This window comes from Mustelus asterias, chromosome 21, assembly GCF_964213995.1.
Source record: "Mustelus asterias chromosome 21, sMusAst1.hap1.1, whole genome shotgun sequence".
In the NCBI taxonomy this organism is placed as follows: domain Eukaryota; kingdom Metazoa; phylum Chordata; class Chondrichthyes; order Carcharhiniformes; family Triakidae; genus Mustelus; species Mustelus asterias.
In genome coordinates this window covers 2,661,752-2,680,923 of record NC_135821.1, presented here as the reverse complement: position 1 = coordinate 2,680,923, position 19,172 = coordinate 2,661,752, and the positions used below count along the sequence as shown (strand labels likewise).

General features: G+C 48.8%; 2 protein-coding genes across 2 annotated transcripts in view; one reads left to right on the top strand and one right to left on the bottom strand.

Moving 5' to 3' along the window:
- The window catches only part of LOC144509012 (epidermal growth factor receptor kinase substrate 8-like protein 1), a 152,334-nt gene that overhangs the window by 23,004 nt on the left and 110,158 nt on the right, over positions 1-19,172 (bottom strand). The gene's annotated exons all lie outside the window — the stretch shown is intronic.
- Positions 1-19,172, top strand: part of LOC144509484 (excitatory amino acid transporter 2-like) — a 46,057-nt gene that overhangs the window by 12,597 nt on the left and 14,288 nt on the right. Inside the window, exons 3-7 of the mRNA XM_078238390.1 lie at positions 3,122-3,226; positions 5,564-5,737; positions 7,549-7,799; positions 14,539-14,719; positions 17,013-17,139. Coding sequence (XP_078094516.1) covers positions 3,122-3,226; positions 5,564-5,737; positions 7,549-7,799; positions 14,539-14,719; positions 17,013-17,139 — 838 coding nt within the window. The remainder of the gene's footprint in view (positions 1-3,121; positions 3,227-5,563; positions 5,738-7,548; positions 7,800-14,538; positions 14,720-17,012; positions 17,140-19,172) is intronic.

Here is a 19,172-nt window from a genome sequence, read left to right as displayed (position 1 = left end):
GTTTTTTTCTCCCCTAGCCTCAGCGGAAAAAGCCTACTTGCATTCACTCTATCTATACCCATCAAAATCTTATACACCTTTATCAAATCTCCCCTCATTCTTCTACGCTCCAGGGAATAAAGTCCCAACCTATTCAATCTCTCTCTGTAACTCAGCTTCTCAAGTCCCGGCAACATCCTTGTGAACCTTCTCTGCACTCTTTCAACCTTATTTACATCCTTCCTGTAACTAGGTGACCAAAACTGTACACAATACTCCAAATTCGGCCTCACCAATGCCTTATATAACCTTACCATAACACTCCAACTTTTATACTCGATACTCCGATTTATAAAGGCCAATGTACCAAATCTTTGGTACATCTTTGGACACTAAGGGACAATTTAGCATGGCCAATCAACCTGACCTGCACATCTTTGGATACTGACGGGCAATTTAGCACAGCCAATCTACTGGATCTGCAGCACATCTTTGGACTGTGGGAGGAAACCGGAGCACCTGGAGGAAACCCACGCAGACACGGGGAGAACATGCACACTCCATGCAGATAGTGGCCTGACGCTGGCGTTGAACCTGGGTCCCTGGCACCATGAGGCAGCAGTGCTAACCCACTGTGTCTCCCGTCTAAATAATGTCACAAGATCTTTTATATCAATAGGAAGGGGGAATAGAGGGTCGTGGTTTGGTGACTCAACTGAAAGATGACACTTTCAACACTCTACCGCACAGGGTATGTCTGAGCTGATGCCATGCTTAAGGCTCTGGGAGAGAGACAGAGAGAGGGAATGTTCCGGGGGTGGTGGGACTGTCTTATGGAAAGAGATTGGGCAAAGTGGGCCTGTATCCTCGAGAGTTTTGAAGTTTGAGAGGAGATCTGACTGAAACCTACAAAATACTTAAAGGAACAGGGTACATGCGGGTAAGATGTTTCCCTTGGTCGGGGAGTCGAGAACAAGGGGGCACAATTTCAAAATAAGGGGGAAGTCACTTAGGACTGAGATGAGGAGAAATTTCTTTACGTAGAGGGTAGTGAATCTTTGGAATTCTCAACCCCAGAGGGATATGGAAGCTCAGTCATCTGTTTAAAGCAGAGATTGATAGATTTCTGACTGACTATGAGTTAAAGGTTATTACCTTTATATACAAGGACGGCACGGTGGCACAGTGGTTAGCACTGCCGCTTCACAGTGCCAGGACACGGGTTCAAATCTGGCCTTGGGGTGACTGTCTGGGTGGAGTCTGCACATTCTCCCCGTGTCTGCGTGGGTTTTCTCCGGGTGCTCCAGTTTCCTCCCAAATATGTGTGGGTTAGGTGGATTGGCCATGCTAAATTGCTCCTTAGTGTGAGAGGGGCTAGCAGGGTAAATACATGGCATTACAAACATAGGAGGGATTGTTGTTGGTATAAGCTCAATGGGCCGAATGGCCTCCTCCTGCACTGCAGGGATTCTATGATTCTATGATACAGGATTTGCGCTCATGGCTAATGGAGCTGCTAGATCAATGGGCTGAATGGCCTCCTCCTGCACTGTAGGGATTCTATGATTCTGCGATAAAGGGTTATGGGGATAGTGGGTATAAAAGGCATTGAAATATCCAATCAATTATAGAGTCATGGAGGTTAATAGCATGGAAACAGGCCCTTCGGCCTAACTTCTCTATGCCACCCAGTTTTTACCACTAAGCTAATCCCAATTGCCTGCATTTGGCCCATATCCCTCTATACCCATCTTACCCATGTAACTGTCTAAATGCGTTTTAAAAGACAAAATTGTACCCGCCTCTACTACTACCTTCGGCAGCTTGTTCCAGACACTCACCACCCTCTGTGTGAAAAAAATTGCCCCTCTGGACCCTTTTGTATCTCTCCCCTCTCACCTTAAACCTATGCCCTCTAGTTGTAGACTCCCCTACCATTGGGACTCATGGTCATATTAAATGATGGGGCAGGTCCGAGGGGCTGAATAGCCTACTCCTCTTCCTCCGATCCTATCCTTTCTCCCTGAAATCCATGTCTCACCGTGGTGAGACATGGATTTCATTGAGACTATCGCATTGAAACGTACAGAATGCTGAGAAAGGCCTGGATAGAGTGAAAGATGTTTCCATTAGTGGGAGAGACTAGGATGCGAGGGCACAGCCTCAGAGTAAAGGGACGACTCTTTAGAACCGAGATGAGGAGGAATTTCTCCAGCCAGAGGGTGGTGAATCTGTGGAACTCATTGCCACAGAGGAGGCCGGGTCATTGAGTGCATTTAAGACAGAGATAGATAGGTTCCTAATCCCGAGGATGAAAAGCTTGACGTACGAGGAGCGTCTGAGGACTCTGGGTCTGTACTCGATGGAGTTTAGAAGGGCGAGGGGGAGAATCCCATTGAAACTTACAGAATATTGAAAGGCCTGGATAAAGTGGACGTGGGGAAGATGTTTCCATTAGTCTAGGATCCGAGGGCACAGCCTCAGAGTAAAGGGACAACCCTTTAGAACTGAGATGAGGAGGAATTTCTTCAGCCAGAGGGCAGTGAATCTGTGGAAATCGTTGCCACAGGAGGAGGCCAGGTCATTGAGTGCATTTAAGACAGAGATTGATAGGTTCTTGATTGGTAAGGGGGTCAAAGGTTACGGGAAAAAGGCGGGAGAATGGGGTTGAGAAATGTATCAGCCGTGATAGAATGGCGGAGCAGACCCGATGGGCAGAATGGCCTAATTCTGCTCCTATATCTTATGGTCTTGCGGACCAGGTGTTGCCAATTGGTTGTACAGACATCTCCCCGTTTTAATGTGGAAGATTAGGTTGCAATTTTCAAGACCAGAGCTTCTCTTGAAAAGAAGATTAAGAGGATGGAATTGAACCCGAGGCAGCGTCACATGCTCTCTCTGGAAACAGACAGTGCTCCGTTAATTCATCTTTCCTCTGACCTCCCCGATGATCCGGTAATTGCTTCTTGATCAGAAGGGATTGGGATTTCATTAGAACCTCAATGTTCCTGCGTAAATCCCAGGTAAATAAGAAATTAAACTGAGAGCAAATCCCTCGGACGGCTGCTGCTGGCTTTTTTTTTCCGCTTTAATCAACCTCAGCTCAGTCTTTGACTGGGGAGAAAAGATGGTTGACTCAAAGCCACCGTGTCACAAATCTACAGTCTCAGGCATGCACTTAAACATGCGCGTAATTCACCGAGGGATGAATCTCCATACTCTTCATTAAGAAGGTTTAAGAATCTAAGTATCAGATTGGATCTCCTCTCGAATCAGCTCTAATCCCACTCTCTCCCCCGTTACTTTCTCGATATAAGATGGATGTTGTCACCTCAGAGTCAAAGGATCCTGGGGTGGAATTTTATAGCCACTCCCACCGTCGCCGTCATCTCCCAGTCCCACCGAGGTCATACAATCCCGACAGAGCAGAAGGAGGCCATTCGGCCCATCGAACCTGTACGGACTCTCCGACCGAGCATCTCACGCAGGTCCATCTCCTCATCCCCACATATTTACCCCACTAACTCCTCCCCGAACCTACGCATCTTGAGACTCCAAGGGGTAATTTAGCATGGCTAATCCACCAAACCCGCACATCTTTGGACACTAAGGGACAATTTAGCATGGCCAATCCACCTAACCTGCACATCTTTGGACACTAAGGGACAATTTAGCATGGCCAATCCCCCTAACCTACATATGTTTGGACACTAAAGGCCAATTTAGCATGGCCAATCCACCTAACCTGCACATCTTTGGACACTAAGGGACAATTTAGCATGGCCAATCCACCTAACCTACATATGTTTGGACACTAAGGGGCAATTTAGCATGGCCAATCCACCTAACCTACATATGTTTGGACACTAAGGGGCAATTTAGCATGGCCAATCCACCTAACCTACATATGTTTGGACACTAAGGGGCAATTTAGCATGGCCAATCCACCTAACCTACATATGTTTGGACACTAAGGGGCAATTTAGCATGGCCAATCCACCTAACCTACATATGTTTGGACACTAAGGGGCAATTTAGCATGGCCAATCCACCTAACCTACATATGTTTGGACACTAAGGGGCAATTTAGCATGGCCAATCCACCTAACCTGCATTTACCCCTCAGCCAATGTCACTTAAACACAGGTCCCATGGGTCACTATCACATTTCTGCAGGTGGTTGCTTGCTGGGCACAGATTGGTGAGTGAGTTTCCTACATTTTGGCAGTGGCTACATTTCGGAAATGTATTTCTCTGGCACTTCAGAAAGGTCTGATCATGTGACACAAGCCTTTCTCGAATCAGTCCGCTTCGTTTGGTGAATCGAATAAAGGAAACCGAGAAATTAAAATGCAGCAGCTGTTTAAAGGGACCCTGCATCAGAGCAAACAGAATGTGGGAGTGTGTGTGTGTGTGTTCGGGTTAGAGAGTGTGTGTATGCATGCGTCTCTGTGTGTGTGCGCGTGAGAGTGTGTGTGTTCGGGTTAGAGAGTGTGTGTATGCATGCGTCTCTGTGTGTGTGCGCGTGAGAGTGTGTGAGTGAGTGAATGAGTGAGAGTGAGTGTGTGAGTGTGTGAGAGTGTGAGTGAGTGTGTGTGAGTGTGTGTGTGCGTGAGTGTGTGTGTGTTCGGGTTAGAGAGTGTGTGTATGCATGCGTCTCTGTGTGTGTGCGCGTGAGAGTGTGTGAGTGAGTGAATGAGTGAGAGTGAGTGTGTGAGTGTGTGAGAGTGTGAGTGAGTGTGTGTGAGTGTGTGTGTGAGTGAGTGTGTGTGTGTGAGTGTGTGTGTGTGAGTGTGTGAGTGTGTGTGTGAGTGTGTGTGTGAGTGTGTGAGTGTGTGTGTGAGTGTGTGTGTGAGTGTGTGAGTGTGTATGTGAGTGTGTGAGTGTGTGTGTGAGCGTGTGTGTGTGCGTGAGTGTGTGTGTGTTCGGGTTAGAGAGTGTGTGTATGCATGCGTCTCTGTGTGTGTACGCGTGAGAGTGTGTGAGTGAGCGAATGAGTGAGAGTGTGTGAGTGAGTGTGTGAGTGTGTGTGAGAGTGTGTGAGTGTGTGTGTGAGCGTGTGTGTGTGCGTGAGTGTGTGAGTGTGTGTGAGTGTGTGTGAGTGAATGAGTGAGAGTGTGTGTGTGTGATTTGATTTGATTTACTATTGTCACATTGGGATACAGTGAAAAGTATTGTTTCTTGCGCGCTATACAGACAAAGCATACCGTTCATAGAGAAGGAAAGGAGAGAGTGCAGAATGTAGTGTCACAGTCATAGCTAGGGTGTAGAGAAAGATCAACTTAATGCGAGGTAGGTCCATTCAAAAGTCTGACGGCAGCAGGGAAGAAGCTGTTCTTGAGTCCGTTAGCACGTGACCTCAGACTCTTTCCCGAGCAGCACGTGGCCCCCTTATTCTTCCTACCAAAACTCCACATCTGCCAAATGGAAATATTTACCTGATTCCTCATTTTGGGGAATGGTTTACTACTAATTGAGCAGCTGAAAGCTATCCACAGAGGGAGGGACCATCACTTTGTGCCCAACTGTGCACCTGTGAGCAGAGTGTGAGTCTACATTTTCACACTTGGGAATCTGATTGCAGTGTTGTCCGCTTGTGTTTCAGGTGTAATCCTGGGGGCAGTGTTCGGGTGTCTCCTGCGCATGGTGCCTGACCTGGGCCCCAACTTCCTCGTCCTCGTCTCCTTCCCCGGTGACCTCCTCATGCGGATGTTGAAGATGCTGATTCTCCCACTCATCATCTCCAGCCTAATCTCAGGTGAGGAAGCAGTGCACCAACAATGTCCGCGTTCTCCCCTTCCCCGCTCCTGATCCCGGCTGATTCACAACACCAGTGGACAGCTGCGGCACACCCACCCTCATCCCACTATCAACATCCTGGGGGTTACTATTGACCAGAAACTCAACTGGACCTGCCACATAAACAGGGGAGGTGATGGGCCAGTGGTATTATCACTAGACTAGTTCAGAAACTCAGCTAATGTTCTGGGGACCCGGGTTCGAATCCCACCACGGCAAGTGGTGGAATTTGAATTCAATAAAAAAAAATCTGGAATTAAGAAACGACTGATGACCCATTGTCGATTGTCGGAAAAACCCATCTGGTTCACTAATGTCCTTTAGGGAAGGAAATCTGCCGTCCTTACCCAGTCTGGCCTACATGTGACTCCAGAGCCACAGCAATGTGGTTGACTCTCAACTGCCCTCCAAGGGCAACTAGGGATGGGCAATAAATGCTGGCCCAGCCAGTGACGCCCATGTCCCACGAATGAATTTTTAAAAAACACAGTGGCTACAAGAGCAGGTCAGAGGCTGGGAATACTCCGGTGAGTAACTCACCTCCTGACTCCCCAAAGCCTGTCCACCATCTACAAGAACACAAGTCAGGAGTGTGATGGAATACTCCCCACTTGCCTGGATGGGTGCAGCTCCAACACTCAAGAAGCTCGACACCATCCAGGACAAAGCAGCCCCGCTTGATTGGCACCACATCTACAAACATTCACTCCCTCCACCACCGACGCACAGTGGCTACCATCAACAAGATGCACTGGAACAACTCACCAAGGTTCCTTAGGCCGCACCTTCCAAATCCGCGACCATCTAAAAGGACAAGGGCAGCAGAAACATAGGAACACCACCATCTGAAAGTTCCTCTCCAAGCCACTCAAGGGTTATGGGGCCAGACAATAGTCCCGAAGACTTGTGTTGCCGTGTCCCTAGCCAAGCTCTTCCAGTACAGTTACAACACTGGCATCTACCCAGCAATGTGCTCCAAACAAGTGACAGGTAATGACTATTTCCAACAAGAGAGATTCTAACCATTGCTGCTTGACATTCAATGGCATTGCCATCACTGAATCCCCCACTATCAACATCCTGCGGGTACCAGTGACTAGAAACTGAACTGGACCCAGCCATATAAATACTATGGCTATCAGAGCAGACCAGAGGTTGAGAATCCTGCAGCAAGCAACTCAACTTCCTGACTCCCCAAAGCCTGTCCACCATCTACAAGGCACAAATCTAGAGTGTGATGGAATTCTCCCCACTTGTCTGGATGAGTGCGACTCCCAATACTCAAGAAGCTCGACACCATCCAGGTCAGCACAGCCCGACTTGATTGGCACTTCTTTCAAGTACTTGCGGCATTGTGGCACAGCGGTTAGCGCCGCTGCCTCTCTGTCTCTATCTCACTGTGTGTCTTTCTCTCTGTCTCTCTCTCCCTCTCTGCCTCTGCCTCTCGGTCTCCCTGTCTCTCTGTCTCTCTCTCTCACTCACTCTCTCTCCCTGTCACTCTCTCTCCCTCTTGGTCCCTCTCCCTCTTGGTCCCTCCCCTCTTGGTCCCTCTCCCTCTTGGTCCCTCTCATTCTTGGTCCCTCTCTCTCTCTCGGTCTCTCTCTCTGCCACTCATTCTCTCTCTCTCTCTCTCTCTGTCACTCATTCTCTCTCTCTCTGTCACTCATCCTCTCTCTCTCTATCTCTCTCTCTCACTTATTCTCTCTCTCTCTCTCTCACTCTCTCCCTCACTCTCTCTCTCACTCTCATTCTCTCACTCTCTCTCTCCAGGTCTCTCCAGCCTCGATGCCAAATCGAGTGGGAGGATGGGTTCGCGGGCCTTGATTTATTACATGTCCACGACCATCATCGCCGCCACTCTGGGCGTGATCCTGGTAATCGCCATCCACCCCGGCAACCGGAAGCTCCGGAAGCAGATAAGCACGTTATCCAGGAATCCCGAAGTGTCTAGTCTGGATGCCTTCCTGGACCTCATCCGGAATCTATTCCCGGAAAACCTCGTGCAAGCGTGTTTCCAACAGGTGACCTCCCTCCAGATTAATCTGACACTCATTTTGGCAACAGTGGGATTGTCCCGTCCTGACTCGCGTTGACATAAAGCCTTCCCTGACCACTGGATGTCTCGAGAGGCTTTACCATTATTGAGGCCCAAGCCAGAAACTCCAAGTTGTTTCGTGAAGTTAGCCTAGTTTGAGTTATAAGGAGAGGCTGGATAGACTGGGACTTTTTTCCCTGGAGCGTAGGAGGCTGAGGGGTGATCTTATAGAGGTCTATAAAATAATGAGGGGCACAGATCAGATAGATAGTCAACATCTTTACCCAAAGGTAGGGGAATCTAACAGGGTGTGATTTTCTGTTGGGGAGTGTTTAAACTAGTGTTTAAACTATTTAAATTTCCTAAAAGTTTCCGTTAAAGTTTTAAGTTTATTTATTAGTGTTATGAATAGGCTTTCTTAGGAGAGGCTGGATAGACTGGGACTTTTTCCCCGGAGCGTAGGGGGCTTGGGGGTGATCTTATAGAGGTCTATAAAATAATGAGGGACATAGATAAGGTTAATATCTTTTCCCAAAGGTAGGGGAATCTAAAACTAGACAGCGTGGGTTTAAGTTGAGAGGGAAGAGATACAAAAGGGTCCAAAGGGGCACTTTTTTCTCAAAGGGAGTGGTGAGTGCCTGGAATGAGTTGCCAGAGGTAGTAGTAGAGGCGGGTACAATTTTGTTATTTAAATAGCATTTAGATAGTTATATGGGTAAGATGGGTATAGAGGGATATGGGCCAAACGCGAGCAATTGGGACTTAGCTTAGTGGTAAAACCTGGGTGGCATGGAAAAGTTGGACCAAAGAGCCTGTTTCCATGCTGTCAACCTCTATGACTCTACACCCTGTGGTTTTACATTTGATTTTGGCATTGGTGAACATAAAGTGTCTCACCCCAGGAATGATTCAAGTGACCCACTAGGGAGTTTTTATCAAAACAAAGTTTATTTAAGAACCCAGTTAGAATATAACAAAAAGAATTAGCATAACTTTTATCAATTACAAGACTTTAACATGACCCAGTATAATTCTTAACAGCGAGCTATCTCTGTTGTTCCAAGTTAAAGCAATACCCCCAAAGACATGCACCCTTCTTCCGAGTTACTTAGCACAAAAACATGTGATACGGATTTTCAGTTTTCTTACACTTGCTAACAGAGATCCAACAGCAGTTTCCAAAGAAGGATATCGTCTCCAAAGGACAATACCTCAGAGAGGAAAGCTCAGGGTGGGATTTTCTGGCCGGCCTCGCTCCCAAAAACCGGATAACCCCACCCAAAGTCAAAGAACAAAGAACAATACAGCACAGGAACAGGCCCTTCGGCCCTCCAAGCCCGCGCCGCTCCCCGGTCCAGGATTGAATCCTGAATCCAGGATCCCCGCCCAATTTTCCAGCCTATCTACATACCAATATCCTATCCACCGAGCTGTCCCTCACAGCTACGATGCTTTGTTCATTACAACCTATTAACTTACCCCCACCCCCCCATTCCAGACCATGTGATCTCCAGGGAGAGGCGAAAACCCAGAGTGAAAAACCCCAGGGCCAATATGGGGAAAAAAAATCTGGGAAATTCCTCTCCGACCCCCTGAGGCGATCGAAACGAGTCCAGGAGATCACAATGGCCCCGATCGGAAAATGCTTCCCAACCCTAGTCATTTCCACTTCCACGAACACCATATGAATTCCCTGCCCCCGAGACAGGTTCCCAACTATCCGCAGTCTCACTCTGTACTGGCACCAGCAAGATGATCATAGAATGAAGCCTTGAAACGAGAAACCAGGAACAGTTAGCCCACGCCGCTCCCTGGTCCAAACTAGACCACTCTTTTGTATCCCTCCATTCCCACTCCGTTCATATAGCTGTCTAGATAAGTCTTAAACGTTCCCAGTGTGTCCGCCTCCACCACCTTGCCCGGCAACACATTCCAGGCCCCCACGACCCTCTGTGTGAAATATGTCCTTCTGATATCTGTGTTAAACCTCCCCCCCTTCACCTTGAACCTATGACCCCTCGTGAACGTCACCACCGACCCGGGGAAAAGCTTCCCACCGTTCACCCTATCTATGCCTTTCATAATTTTATACACCTCTATTAAGTCTCCCCTCATCCTCCGTCTTTCCAAGGAGAACAACCCCAGTTTCCCCAATCTCTCCTCATAACCAAGCCCCTCCATACCAGGCAACATCCTGGTAAACCTCCTCTGTACTCTCTCCAAAGCCTCCACGTCCTTCTGGTAGTGTGGCGACCAGAACTGGACGCAGTATTCCAAATGCGGCCGAACCAACGTTCTATACATCTGCAACATCAGACCCCAACTTTTATACTCTATGCCCCGTCCTATAAAGGCAAGCATGCCATATGCCTTCTTCACCACCTTCTCCACCTGTGACGTCACCTTCAAAGATCTGTGGACTTGCACACCCAGGTCCCTCTGCGTCTCTACACCCTTTATGGTTCTTCCATTTATCGTGTAGCTCCTCCCTACATTATTCCCACCAAAATGCATCACTTCGCATTTATCAGGATTGAACTCCATCTGCCATTTCCTTGCCCAAATTTCCAGCCTAACCAGTCCATTTCCAGTCAATGGACCTTTGCAAAGTCTGCCGCCCCCGCCACTCGCTACGATTCCTATGGCATGTGGAACGGGAAGATTCCACACTTAGAACGGGATTTTATGGGCTTGGTTGTCGCGAAACTGTAAAATATCATTGTCCGCCCCTCGCCCGCTCCAATTCCGTCGTGGGCAGTGTGGTAGGATCCTGCCCTCAGTCTCTGGCAGCTTCCAGTTTCCGGACTTCAGACAAGGGTAAAAGAGAGAGTGCTCTTTCTTAACTCAAAATCAATATCTAAGCTTGAATATTCCGTGAAATCCGAGCTTCCCTGTCACATGATCATACCTGACAATCATCCCAATGAAGCCCCACTCTGCAAAGTCCCATGGGAAAACAGCAGAACAGCATTTGTTCAGATTGAACCCAACATTCTAGTCATTAGGAGCAATTATGCTGCTGCAGTGACAATAACTGATGCTGGTTGTAGACAGAATGGATCCGAGTGCATAAAACTACCACAAGATCCAACACAAGAATGTGGCTCATATACATTTCTTAAGGGCACAATATTGTCACGCCAGCCACTGAAATACCTTTTGAGCAGGAAACTTGACAGCCATATAGCGCACAGTAAGTTCCCATAAGCAACACACATGAAAGCAACCAGATAATTGATTTGTTAGCAATATTGGTTGAGGGACACTGGAGAGAATCTCTCTGCCCATTCGCTGTGACATCGTTTAAAAGTTTATTTATTAGTTACAAGTAAGGCTTACGTTAACACTGCAATGAAGTTACTGTGAAATTCACCTCGTCGCCACACTCCGGTGTCTGTTCAGATCAATGCACCCGAACCAGCACCTCTTTCAGAATGTGGGAGGAAACTGGAGCACCCGGAGGAAACCCACGCAGACATGGGGAGAATGTGCAAACTCCACACAGACAGCGACCCAAGCCGGGAATCGAACCTGGGTCCCTGGAGCTGTGGAGCAGCAGTGCTAACCACTGTGCTACCGTGCCGTCCCGTTTACATACCGTTTACATACATCTGGCAGAGCGATAGGGTCTCTCAGTCTGACATCTCGGCTCCCGTTGCGTAGGGAGTGCAGCCTCAAACTTGTGCTCAGCTCTCCGGAGTGTGATTTTAACCCATGGCCTCTCGACACAGGAGCTACTCAATGAGCCAGGTGGATGGCCACTTGTTAAGCACCCCTTCAAGTCAGGTTGTAACAAACATCCCCTGATCCACCCTCAGACCAGCTAGAGAACAAAGAACAAAGAACAGTACAGCACAGGAAACAGGCCCTTCGGCCCTCCAAGCCTGTGCCGCTCCTTGGTCCAACTAGACCAATCGTTTGTATCCCTCCATTCCCAGGCTGCTCATGTGACTATCCAGGTAAGTCTTAAACGATGTCAGCGTGCCTGCCTCCACCACCCTACTTGGCAGCGCATTCCAGGCCCCCACCACCCTCTGTGTAAAAAATATCCCTCTGATGTCTGAAACGTCCCACAAGATAAATGACTTTGTGGTATTATCGCTAGACTATTAATCCAGAAACTCAGCTAATGTTCTGGGAACTGGGGTTCGAATCCCACCACGGCAGGTGGTAGAATTTGAATTCAATAAAAATATCTGGAATTAAGAATCTACTGATGACCGATTGTCGGAAAAAACCATCTGGTTCACTAATGTCCCCTTTAGGGAAGTGTGGTGATCCACTGTAATTACTTGTTGTATGCCTGGACACACCCATGCTGCACCTGGCCCGAGACTCCTCCCTTTCCACCTGAGACTCCTCCCTTTCCACCTGAACGAGGTATAAAGGTGACGGTTCCTCCTCCCTGCCTCAGTCTGGGCCAAGTTAGCTACAAGGGTGTGTTCCAGTTCTTTGCGATTAAAAGCCTGTTATTTTCACTCACTCGCTGGAGTCCTCGTAATTGATAGTGCATCAGGAAGGAAATCTGCCGTCCTTACCCGGTCTGGCCTACATGTGACTCCAGAGCCACAGCAATGTGGTTGACTCTCAACTGCCCTCTGAAATGGCCGGGTGAGACACTCAGTTCAAGGGCAACTAGGGATGGGCAATAAATGCTGGCCCAGCCAGCGACACCCATGTCCCACAAATGAATTAAAAAAACAGTGTAGCAGTTACGAACTAGAGCAGCATTGGGCAACCTAGACCCTCCTTCACCTCAGTGGGCCACAAGATTGGAATCGGGCTTGTTCACTAACAGTGACCCCATGAATGAGATTAAATCCATTTAATACAGGCCGAATATTTCACAATGAGTTATAGAAAATGCTTCTTTGTTTATATATTAATCGGAACTGTCATCAGCTTCAAGCCGTAAAAGAGGGAGCGCATGGCTCTCACAGTCAATGTTGTGAGCGATCAGCACCCACCTCACTTCACTCACCCTCGCTTAACGTACGAGTCACTTCAGTCACACCGGTAGGGAAAAAACTGCACGGACGGGAATCAGCGGAATGCGGGGAACCGCACCCGTGGGAAACAGTCAACAAAATGTCTCAGAGGACCGCACTCAGAACCCAGATGTGGCCCCCAGGCCGTAGGTTGCCCACCGCTGAGTTAGAGTAACGGTCCTTTAACGCTGTCCCACAGGGGGGGGCAGGTGGGAGTTGGTGGCCGAGGGGGGTAATTTTGGAGGCCAGGTGGCAACATTCAAAGGGTGGGATCTAACATCCTGAGGGTGCTGCCCACAATATAAGTGTGATACCCCCCGCTCCCCCCCCCTCCCCTGAATGTTGTGCCCTGTCCCCACTCTGACCTTTTCAACAAAGCTGTTAAAAAAAAAAAGACCTTCCCACCCATTGCCTGTCGCTGCCCAGCTTGTAATGACGCGGAGGTAGATTGGGGGCTTTAAGTGGCCAATAATTGGCCCATTCAGACTATCCCCCCAGAAGACCGAAAGGCAGGTGGGCTCGTGAATGCACCTCCCTCCTCCACTCTCCCTCCCCACCAATTATGAGGACCAGATCGGAGGTGGACAGGAAGGTGGGGGCTCGCCACCTGACATACAAGGGGCGACGGAGAGTGGTGAGGGGTGTAGGGAGACCCTGAATCTAGCCTTATGTCATCCTTGTCATGAGTTGTTTGATGTCTAAACCATGCTCAGGGCGGCACGGTTGCACAGTGGTTAGCACTGCCGCCTCACAGCGCCAGGGACCCGGGTTCGATTCCTGGCCTGGGTCACTGTCTGTGCGGAGTCTGCGCATTCTCCCAGTGTCAGCGTGGGTTTCCTCCGGGTGCTCCGGTTTTCTCCCACAGTCCGAAAGATGTGCTGGTTAGGTGGATTGGCCATGCTAAATTGCCCCTTAGTGTCCAAAGATGTACAGATTAGGTGGATTGGCCATGCTAAATTGACCCTAGTGTCCAAAGATGTGCTGGTTAGGTGGATTGGCCATGCTAAATTGCCCCTTAGTGTCCAAAGATGTGCTGGTTAGATGGATTGGCCATGCTAAATTGCCCCTTAGTGTCCAAAGATGTGCTGGTTAGGTGGATTGGCCATGCTAAATTGCCCCTTGGTGTCCAAAGATGTGCAGGTTAGGTGGATTGGCCATGCTAAATTGCCCCTTAGTGTCCAAAGATGTGCTGGTTAGGTGGATTGGCCATGCTAAATTGACCCTAGTGTCCAAAGATGTGCAGGTTAGATGGATTGGCCATGCTAAATTGCCCCTTAGTGTCCAAAGATGTGCAGGTTAGGTGGATTGGCCATGCTAAATTGCCCCTTGGTGTCCAAAGATGTGCTGGTTAGGTGGATTGGCCATGCTAAATTGCCCCTTAGTGTCAGGGGATCTGGCTAGGCGAAATGCATGGGGTTACAGGGATAGGGCCTGGGTGGGATTGTGGTCGGTGCAGACTCGATGGGCTGAATGGCCTCCTTCTGCGCTGTCGGATTCTGTGTTGCCATTTCCACATACTGAGTTTTTTCAGAGCAAAATCAATTGGATTGGCCTACTTTTGCTCCGCCGTTGCCAGGGTTACCATCAGGTCCCTGAATGGATTAAGCAATCCCAGCATGCACCTGGCGTGGCACGATATGAAATATGTATTTAAAAACAATCGCTGCTAATGGCAAATGTTTCCGTGATACGTTTATTTTTGCTAACCAACTTGGTTTGGGCCCTGGAATTATTTAGGTACAAACCGTGTCAAAGAAGGTTCCGGTCCCTATCCCTGATGACACCAAGGCTGACAACTTGACCCACGGCCTCTTGGCAAACTCTTCCTTCGCGAATGGAACCCTTCATCCTGTCAATACCCGACAGATTTTCATCACAAAGAAACATCTGGAACTCAAATGGGGGATGAATGTCCTCGGTAAGACTCACTAGCTGATTATTTTCACAGAGGGATTCTGGGAAACAACGGCGCCATATTGGATGATGGGCAGATCCTTCAGTGTTGAGGGGGATAAACACCAGCGGATGGAAGGATGTGACCAACACTTACACACGCAGGGATCCAGAGTTAATTCTAAGCTCAACATTCGGCCAGACTCTCTGACCTTGTCCGTGGCTGGGATTCTCCAGACCCGCTGCTGTGAATGGAGATTTGGCCGAGCATTGAATTCACCGTCCTCGCTGGCAGCTGAGGGACGTGAGACTGGAAAATTCCAGCCAATGTGTTTTCTTTCTATTACGAAAGGGTTTAATGGAACCCATAACTTTAATAAATATCCTTATGGGAGAGTTCTTCAACGTGGCACGGTGGTTAGCGCAGCAGCCTCACAGCACCAGAGACACAGGTTTGATTCCGGCTTTGAGTGACTGTCTCTGCGGAGTCTACGCGTTCTCCCCGGGTCTGTGTGGGTTTCCTCCGGGTGCTCCGGTTTCCTCCCACAGTCCAAAGATGTGCGGGTTAGGTTGATTATCCCCTAAATTATCCCTTACTGTCCAAAGATGTGCAGGTAAGGTGGATTGGCCATGCTAAGTTACCCCTTGGTGTCCAAAAATGTGCAAGTTAAGCGGATTGGCCAAGCTAAATTGTCCCTTAGTGTCCAAAAATGTACAAGTTAAGCGGATTGGCCAAGCTAAATTGCCCCTTAGTGTCCAAAGATGTGTAGGTTAGGTGGATAGGCCATGCTAAATTGCCCCTTAGCATCCAAAGATGTGCAAGTTAGGTGGATTGGCCATGCTAAATTGCCCCCTAGTGTCCAAAGACGTGCAGGTTAAGGGGATTAGCAATGGAAAATGTGCAGGGTTACAGGGATAGGGCCTGGGTGGGATTCTCTGTCAGAGCGTAGGTGCAGACTCGATGGACCAAAGGCCTCCATTCTGCACTGTAGCAATTCTAAGTGTGATGCTGGGGTGGCCGTATAGAGAATAACATTAATATTCCCTTGCTGAGGCAATTGCAATATGTGACACGTAATTATTGAGAATATATAACTGGAGAATTCATGGACTGTAAACCATGCAGTGATTGCACAGACACCAGAGCAATAAAAGTCTCTACAATACAATTTAATCCGCGCTACAAAATTAAATTACAACACATTCAATTTCTTTTAATATATGGTGCTTGGAACCCAGTGTAATTCTTGGGGCACATTACCCATTGAATAGTTGCGTGCGAAGACCGACAGTTAGATTCAGGATAAAGGTTCCTTGAGCACCGCTCTCCACACTTTGAGAAGGATGCAAGGCTTCTTGAGAAGGTGCAGAGGGTATTTACCAGAATAGGTCCAGTGATGGGGGTCCTCGGTTACCAGGCTGGGCTGGAGAAGCTGGGTCTGTTCCCCTTCAACCAAAGAACACCCAGGGGAGATTTGACCCAGATTATGACACAGGTTCCATGGTTCTAGGAGGCCAGACAAAGAAGAAAACTATTCCTGTTAAAGTTTATTTATTAGTGTCACAAGTAGGCTGACATTAATACTGCAAAGACGTTACTGTGGAAATCCCCAAGTCGCCACACTCCGGCGCCTGCTCGGGTACACTGAGGGAGAATTTAGCGTGGCCTAACCAACACGTCTTTCGGACTGTGGGAGGAAACCGGAGCACCCGGAGGAAACCCACGCAGACACGGGGAGAATGTGCAAACTTCACACAGTGACCCAAGCCGGGAATCAAACCCGGCTCCCTGGCGCTGTGAGGCAGCAGTGCTAACCACTGTGTCACTGTGCCACCCCAGGATTAGGGGAACACAGAAATCATAGAATCCCTACAGTGCAGAAGAAGGCCATTTGGCCCATTGAGTCTGCACGGACAACAATCCTACCCAGGCCCTATCCCCGTAACCCCACACATTTGCCCTGTCAATCCCTCTAACCTACACATGCCGGGACACTAAGCGGCAATTTAGCATGGCCAGTCCACCTAACCTGCACATCTTTGGACTGTGGGAGGAAACCGGAGCACCTGGAGGAAATCCACGCAGACACGGGGAGAACGTACAGACTCCACACAGACAGTGACCCAAGCCAGGAATTGAACCCGGGTCCCTGGCGCTGTGAGGCAGCAGTGCCAACCACTGTGCTGCCCCAGATTTAAGATTTTGGACAAGAGATGAGGGAAGGAAGTGTATTGGCCGGACGATACTCGACCTGTATGGCCGTCTGTTTGTATTTCTAATTCCAATGATCTGAATTTTGTTGTCATTTGCTTCCTAGGCCTGATTGGCTTCTTCATTGCCTTTGGTATTTCCATGGGGAAGATGGGAGAAAGAGCGCACATCATGGCCGAATTCTTCAATGTTCTCAATGAGATCATCATGAAGCTGGTTTTAATGATCATGTGGTAAGGATGCTTCACACCACACGCAACGGTTCACACCACACGCAACGGTTCACACCACACGCAACGGTTCACACCACACGCAACGGTTCACACCACACGCAACGGTTCACACCACACGCAACGGTTCACACAACATGCAACGGTTCACACCACACACAACAATTCACACCACACACAATGATTCACACCACACGCAATGGTTCACACCACATGCAATGATTCACACCACATGCAATGGTTCACACCACACACAATGATTCACACCACATGCAATGGTTCACACCACACACAATGATTCACACCACACGCAATGGTTCACACCACATGCAATGGTTCACACCACACACAATGATTCACACCACATGCAATGGTTCACACCACACACAATGATTCACACCACATGCAATGGTTCACACCACATGCAATGGTTCACACCACACACAATGATTCACACCACATGCAATGGTTCACACCACATACAATGGTTCACACCACACGCAACACTTCACACCAGACGCAACGGTTCACACCACACACAATGATTCACACCACATGCAATGGTTCACACCACATACAATGGTTCACACCACACGCAACACTTCACACCACACACAACAATTCACACCACACACAATGCAATGGTTCCCACAGGATGATTCACACCACATGCAATGGGTCACACCACACATGCAATGGGTCACACCACACGCAATGGTTCAAACCACACGCAATGGTTCACATGGGATGATTCACACTACACACAATGGTAAACACCACATGCAATTGTTCACACCACACGCAATGATTCACACCATTGTGATAACCCCCACGAGGTCCATGGAGGGAAATTACTTATTGATCTCCCTGTGGGGCTGGTTGAGTACAAGTTCCCCTGGTAACAGGCAGTGTCGTGCCCAGCTGGAACTTGTTACCTGAGCCTTTTGTGAGGCAGGCCCAGGACTGGGCCTGCTGAACTGCAGTCCCGGAGAGGGAGTAGCGTGTGTGTACACCACGGGAGTGGACTTACTTTGCATTGTGTAAATAAACGGTGTCCCTTTCCAGTTAGGCTTCCTGAGCCATTACATCCACACGGGTTGGTTTACACCACGTGGGATACCAGTGTGAGCAGCCAGGGTGGAGGCGACGGAATGAGGGGCAGAGGGAGCTGGGGGATATGGGGCACAAATCAGTAAGGGTGGCAGGGCAGCTTGAGAAAGTTGTTACTAAGACAGCCAGGGTCATGGGGCTTATAAATGAGGCACAGAGTACAAAAGAAGATCTGGTGAATGTCTATAAAACACTGGTTCAGCCTCAACTAGAGTACTATGCCCAATACACACTTTAGGAAGGATGTGAAGGCTTTGGAGAGAGCAGCAGACGAGATTCACGAGAATGGTTCCGGGGATGAGGAGCTTGGAGAGATTGGTGCGTCTGGGGCTGTTCTTCTTCGAGTAGGGAATGGGCGGCACGGTGTCCCAGTGGTTAGCACTGCTGCCTCACAGCGCCAGGGACCCGGGTTCGATTCCTGGCTTGGGTCACCGTCCGTGCGGAGTCTGCACGTTCTCCCCGTGTCTGCATGGGTTTCCTCCGAGTGCTCCGGTTTCCTCCCACAATCCAAAGATGTGCAGGTTAGGTGGATTGGCCGTGTTAAATTGCCCCTCAGTGTCCCGGGATGCATACATTAAGGGGATTAGTGGGGTAAATAGTGGGGTTTAGGGGATAGAGTCTAGTTGGGATTGTTGTCAGTGCAGACTCGATGGGCCGAATGGCCTCCTTCTGCACTGTAGGGATTCTATATCTATATCTAAAAGAGAAGGTTGAGAGGAGGATTGCTAGACTGTTCAAAATCATAAGAGGTCTGGGAAATAACTCCTACGAGGCTGGCGACCCTTTCCCAAATTTAGATGAGTGAAGTATAGGTCATAGTAAGCAACACTCAGAGAGGTACTTCCTCATACGGGGTATAAACCCGGAGTCCCCGTAACCCTGACACTCCACATTATTATACACATGGAGCGCTCCCTGCCTGCACA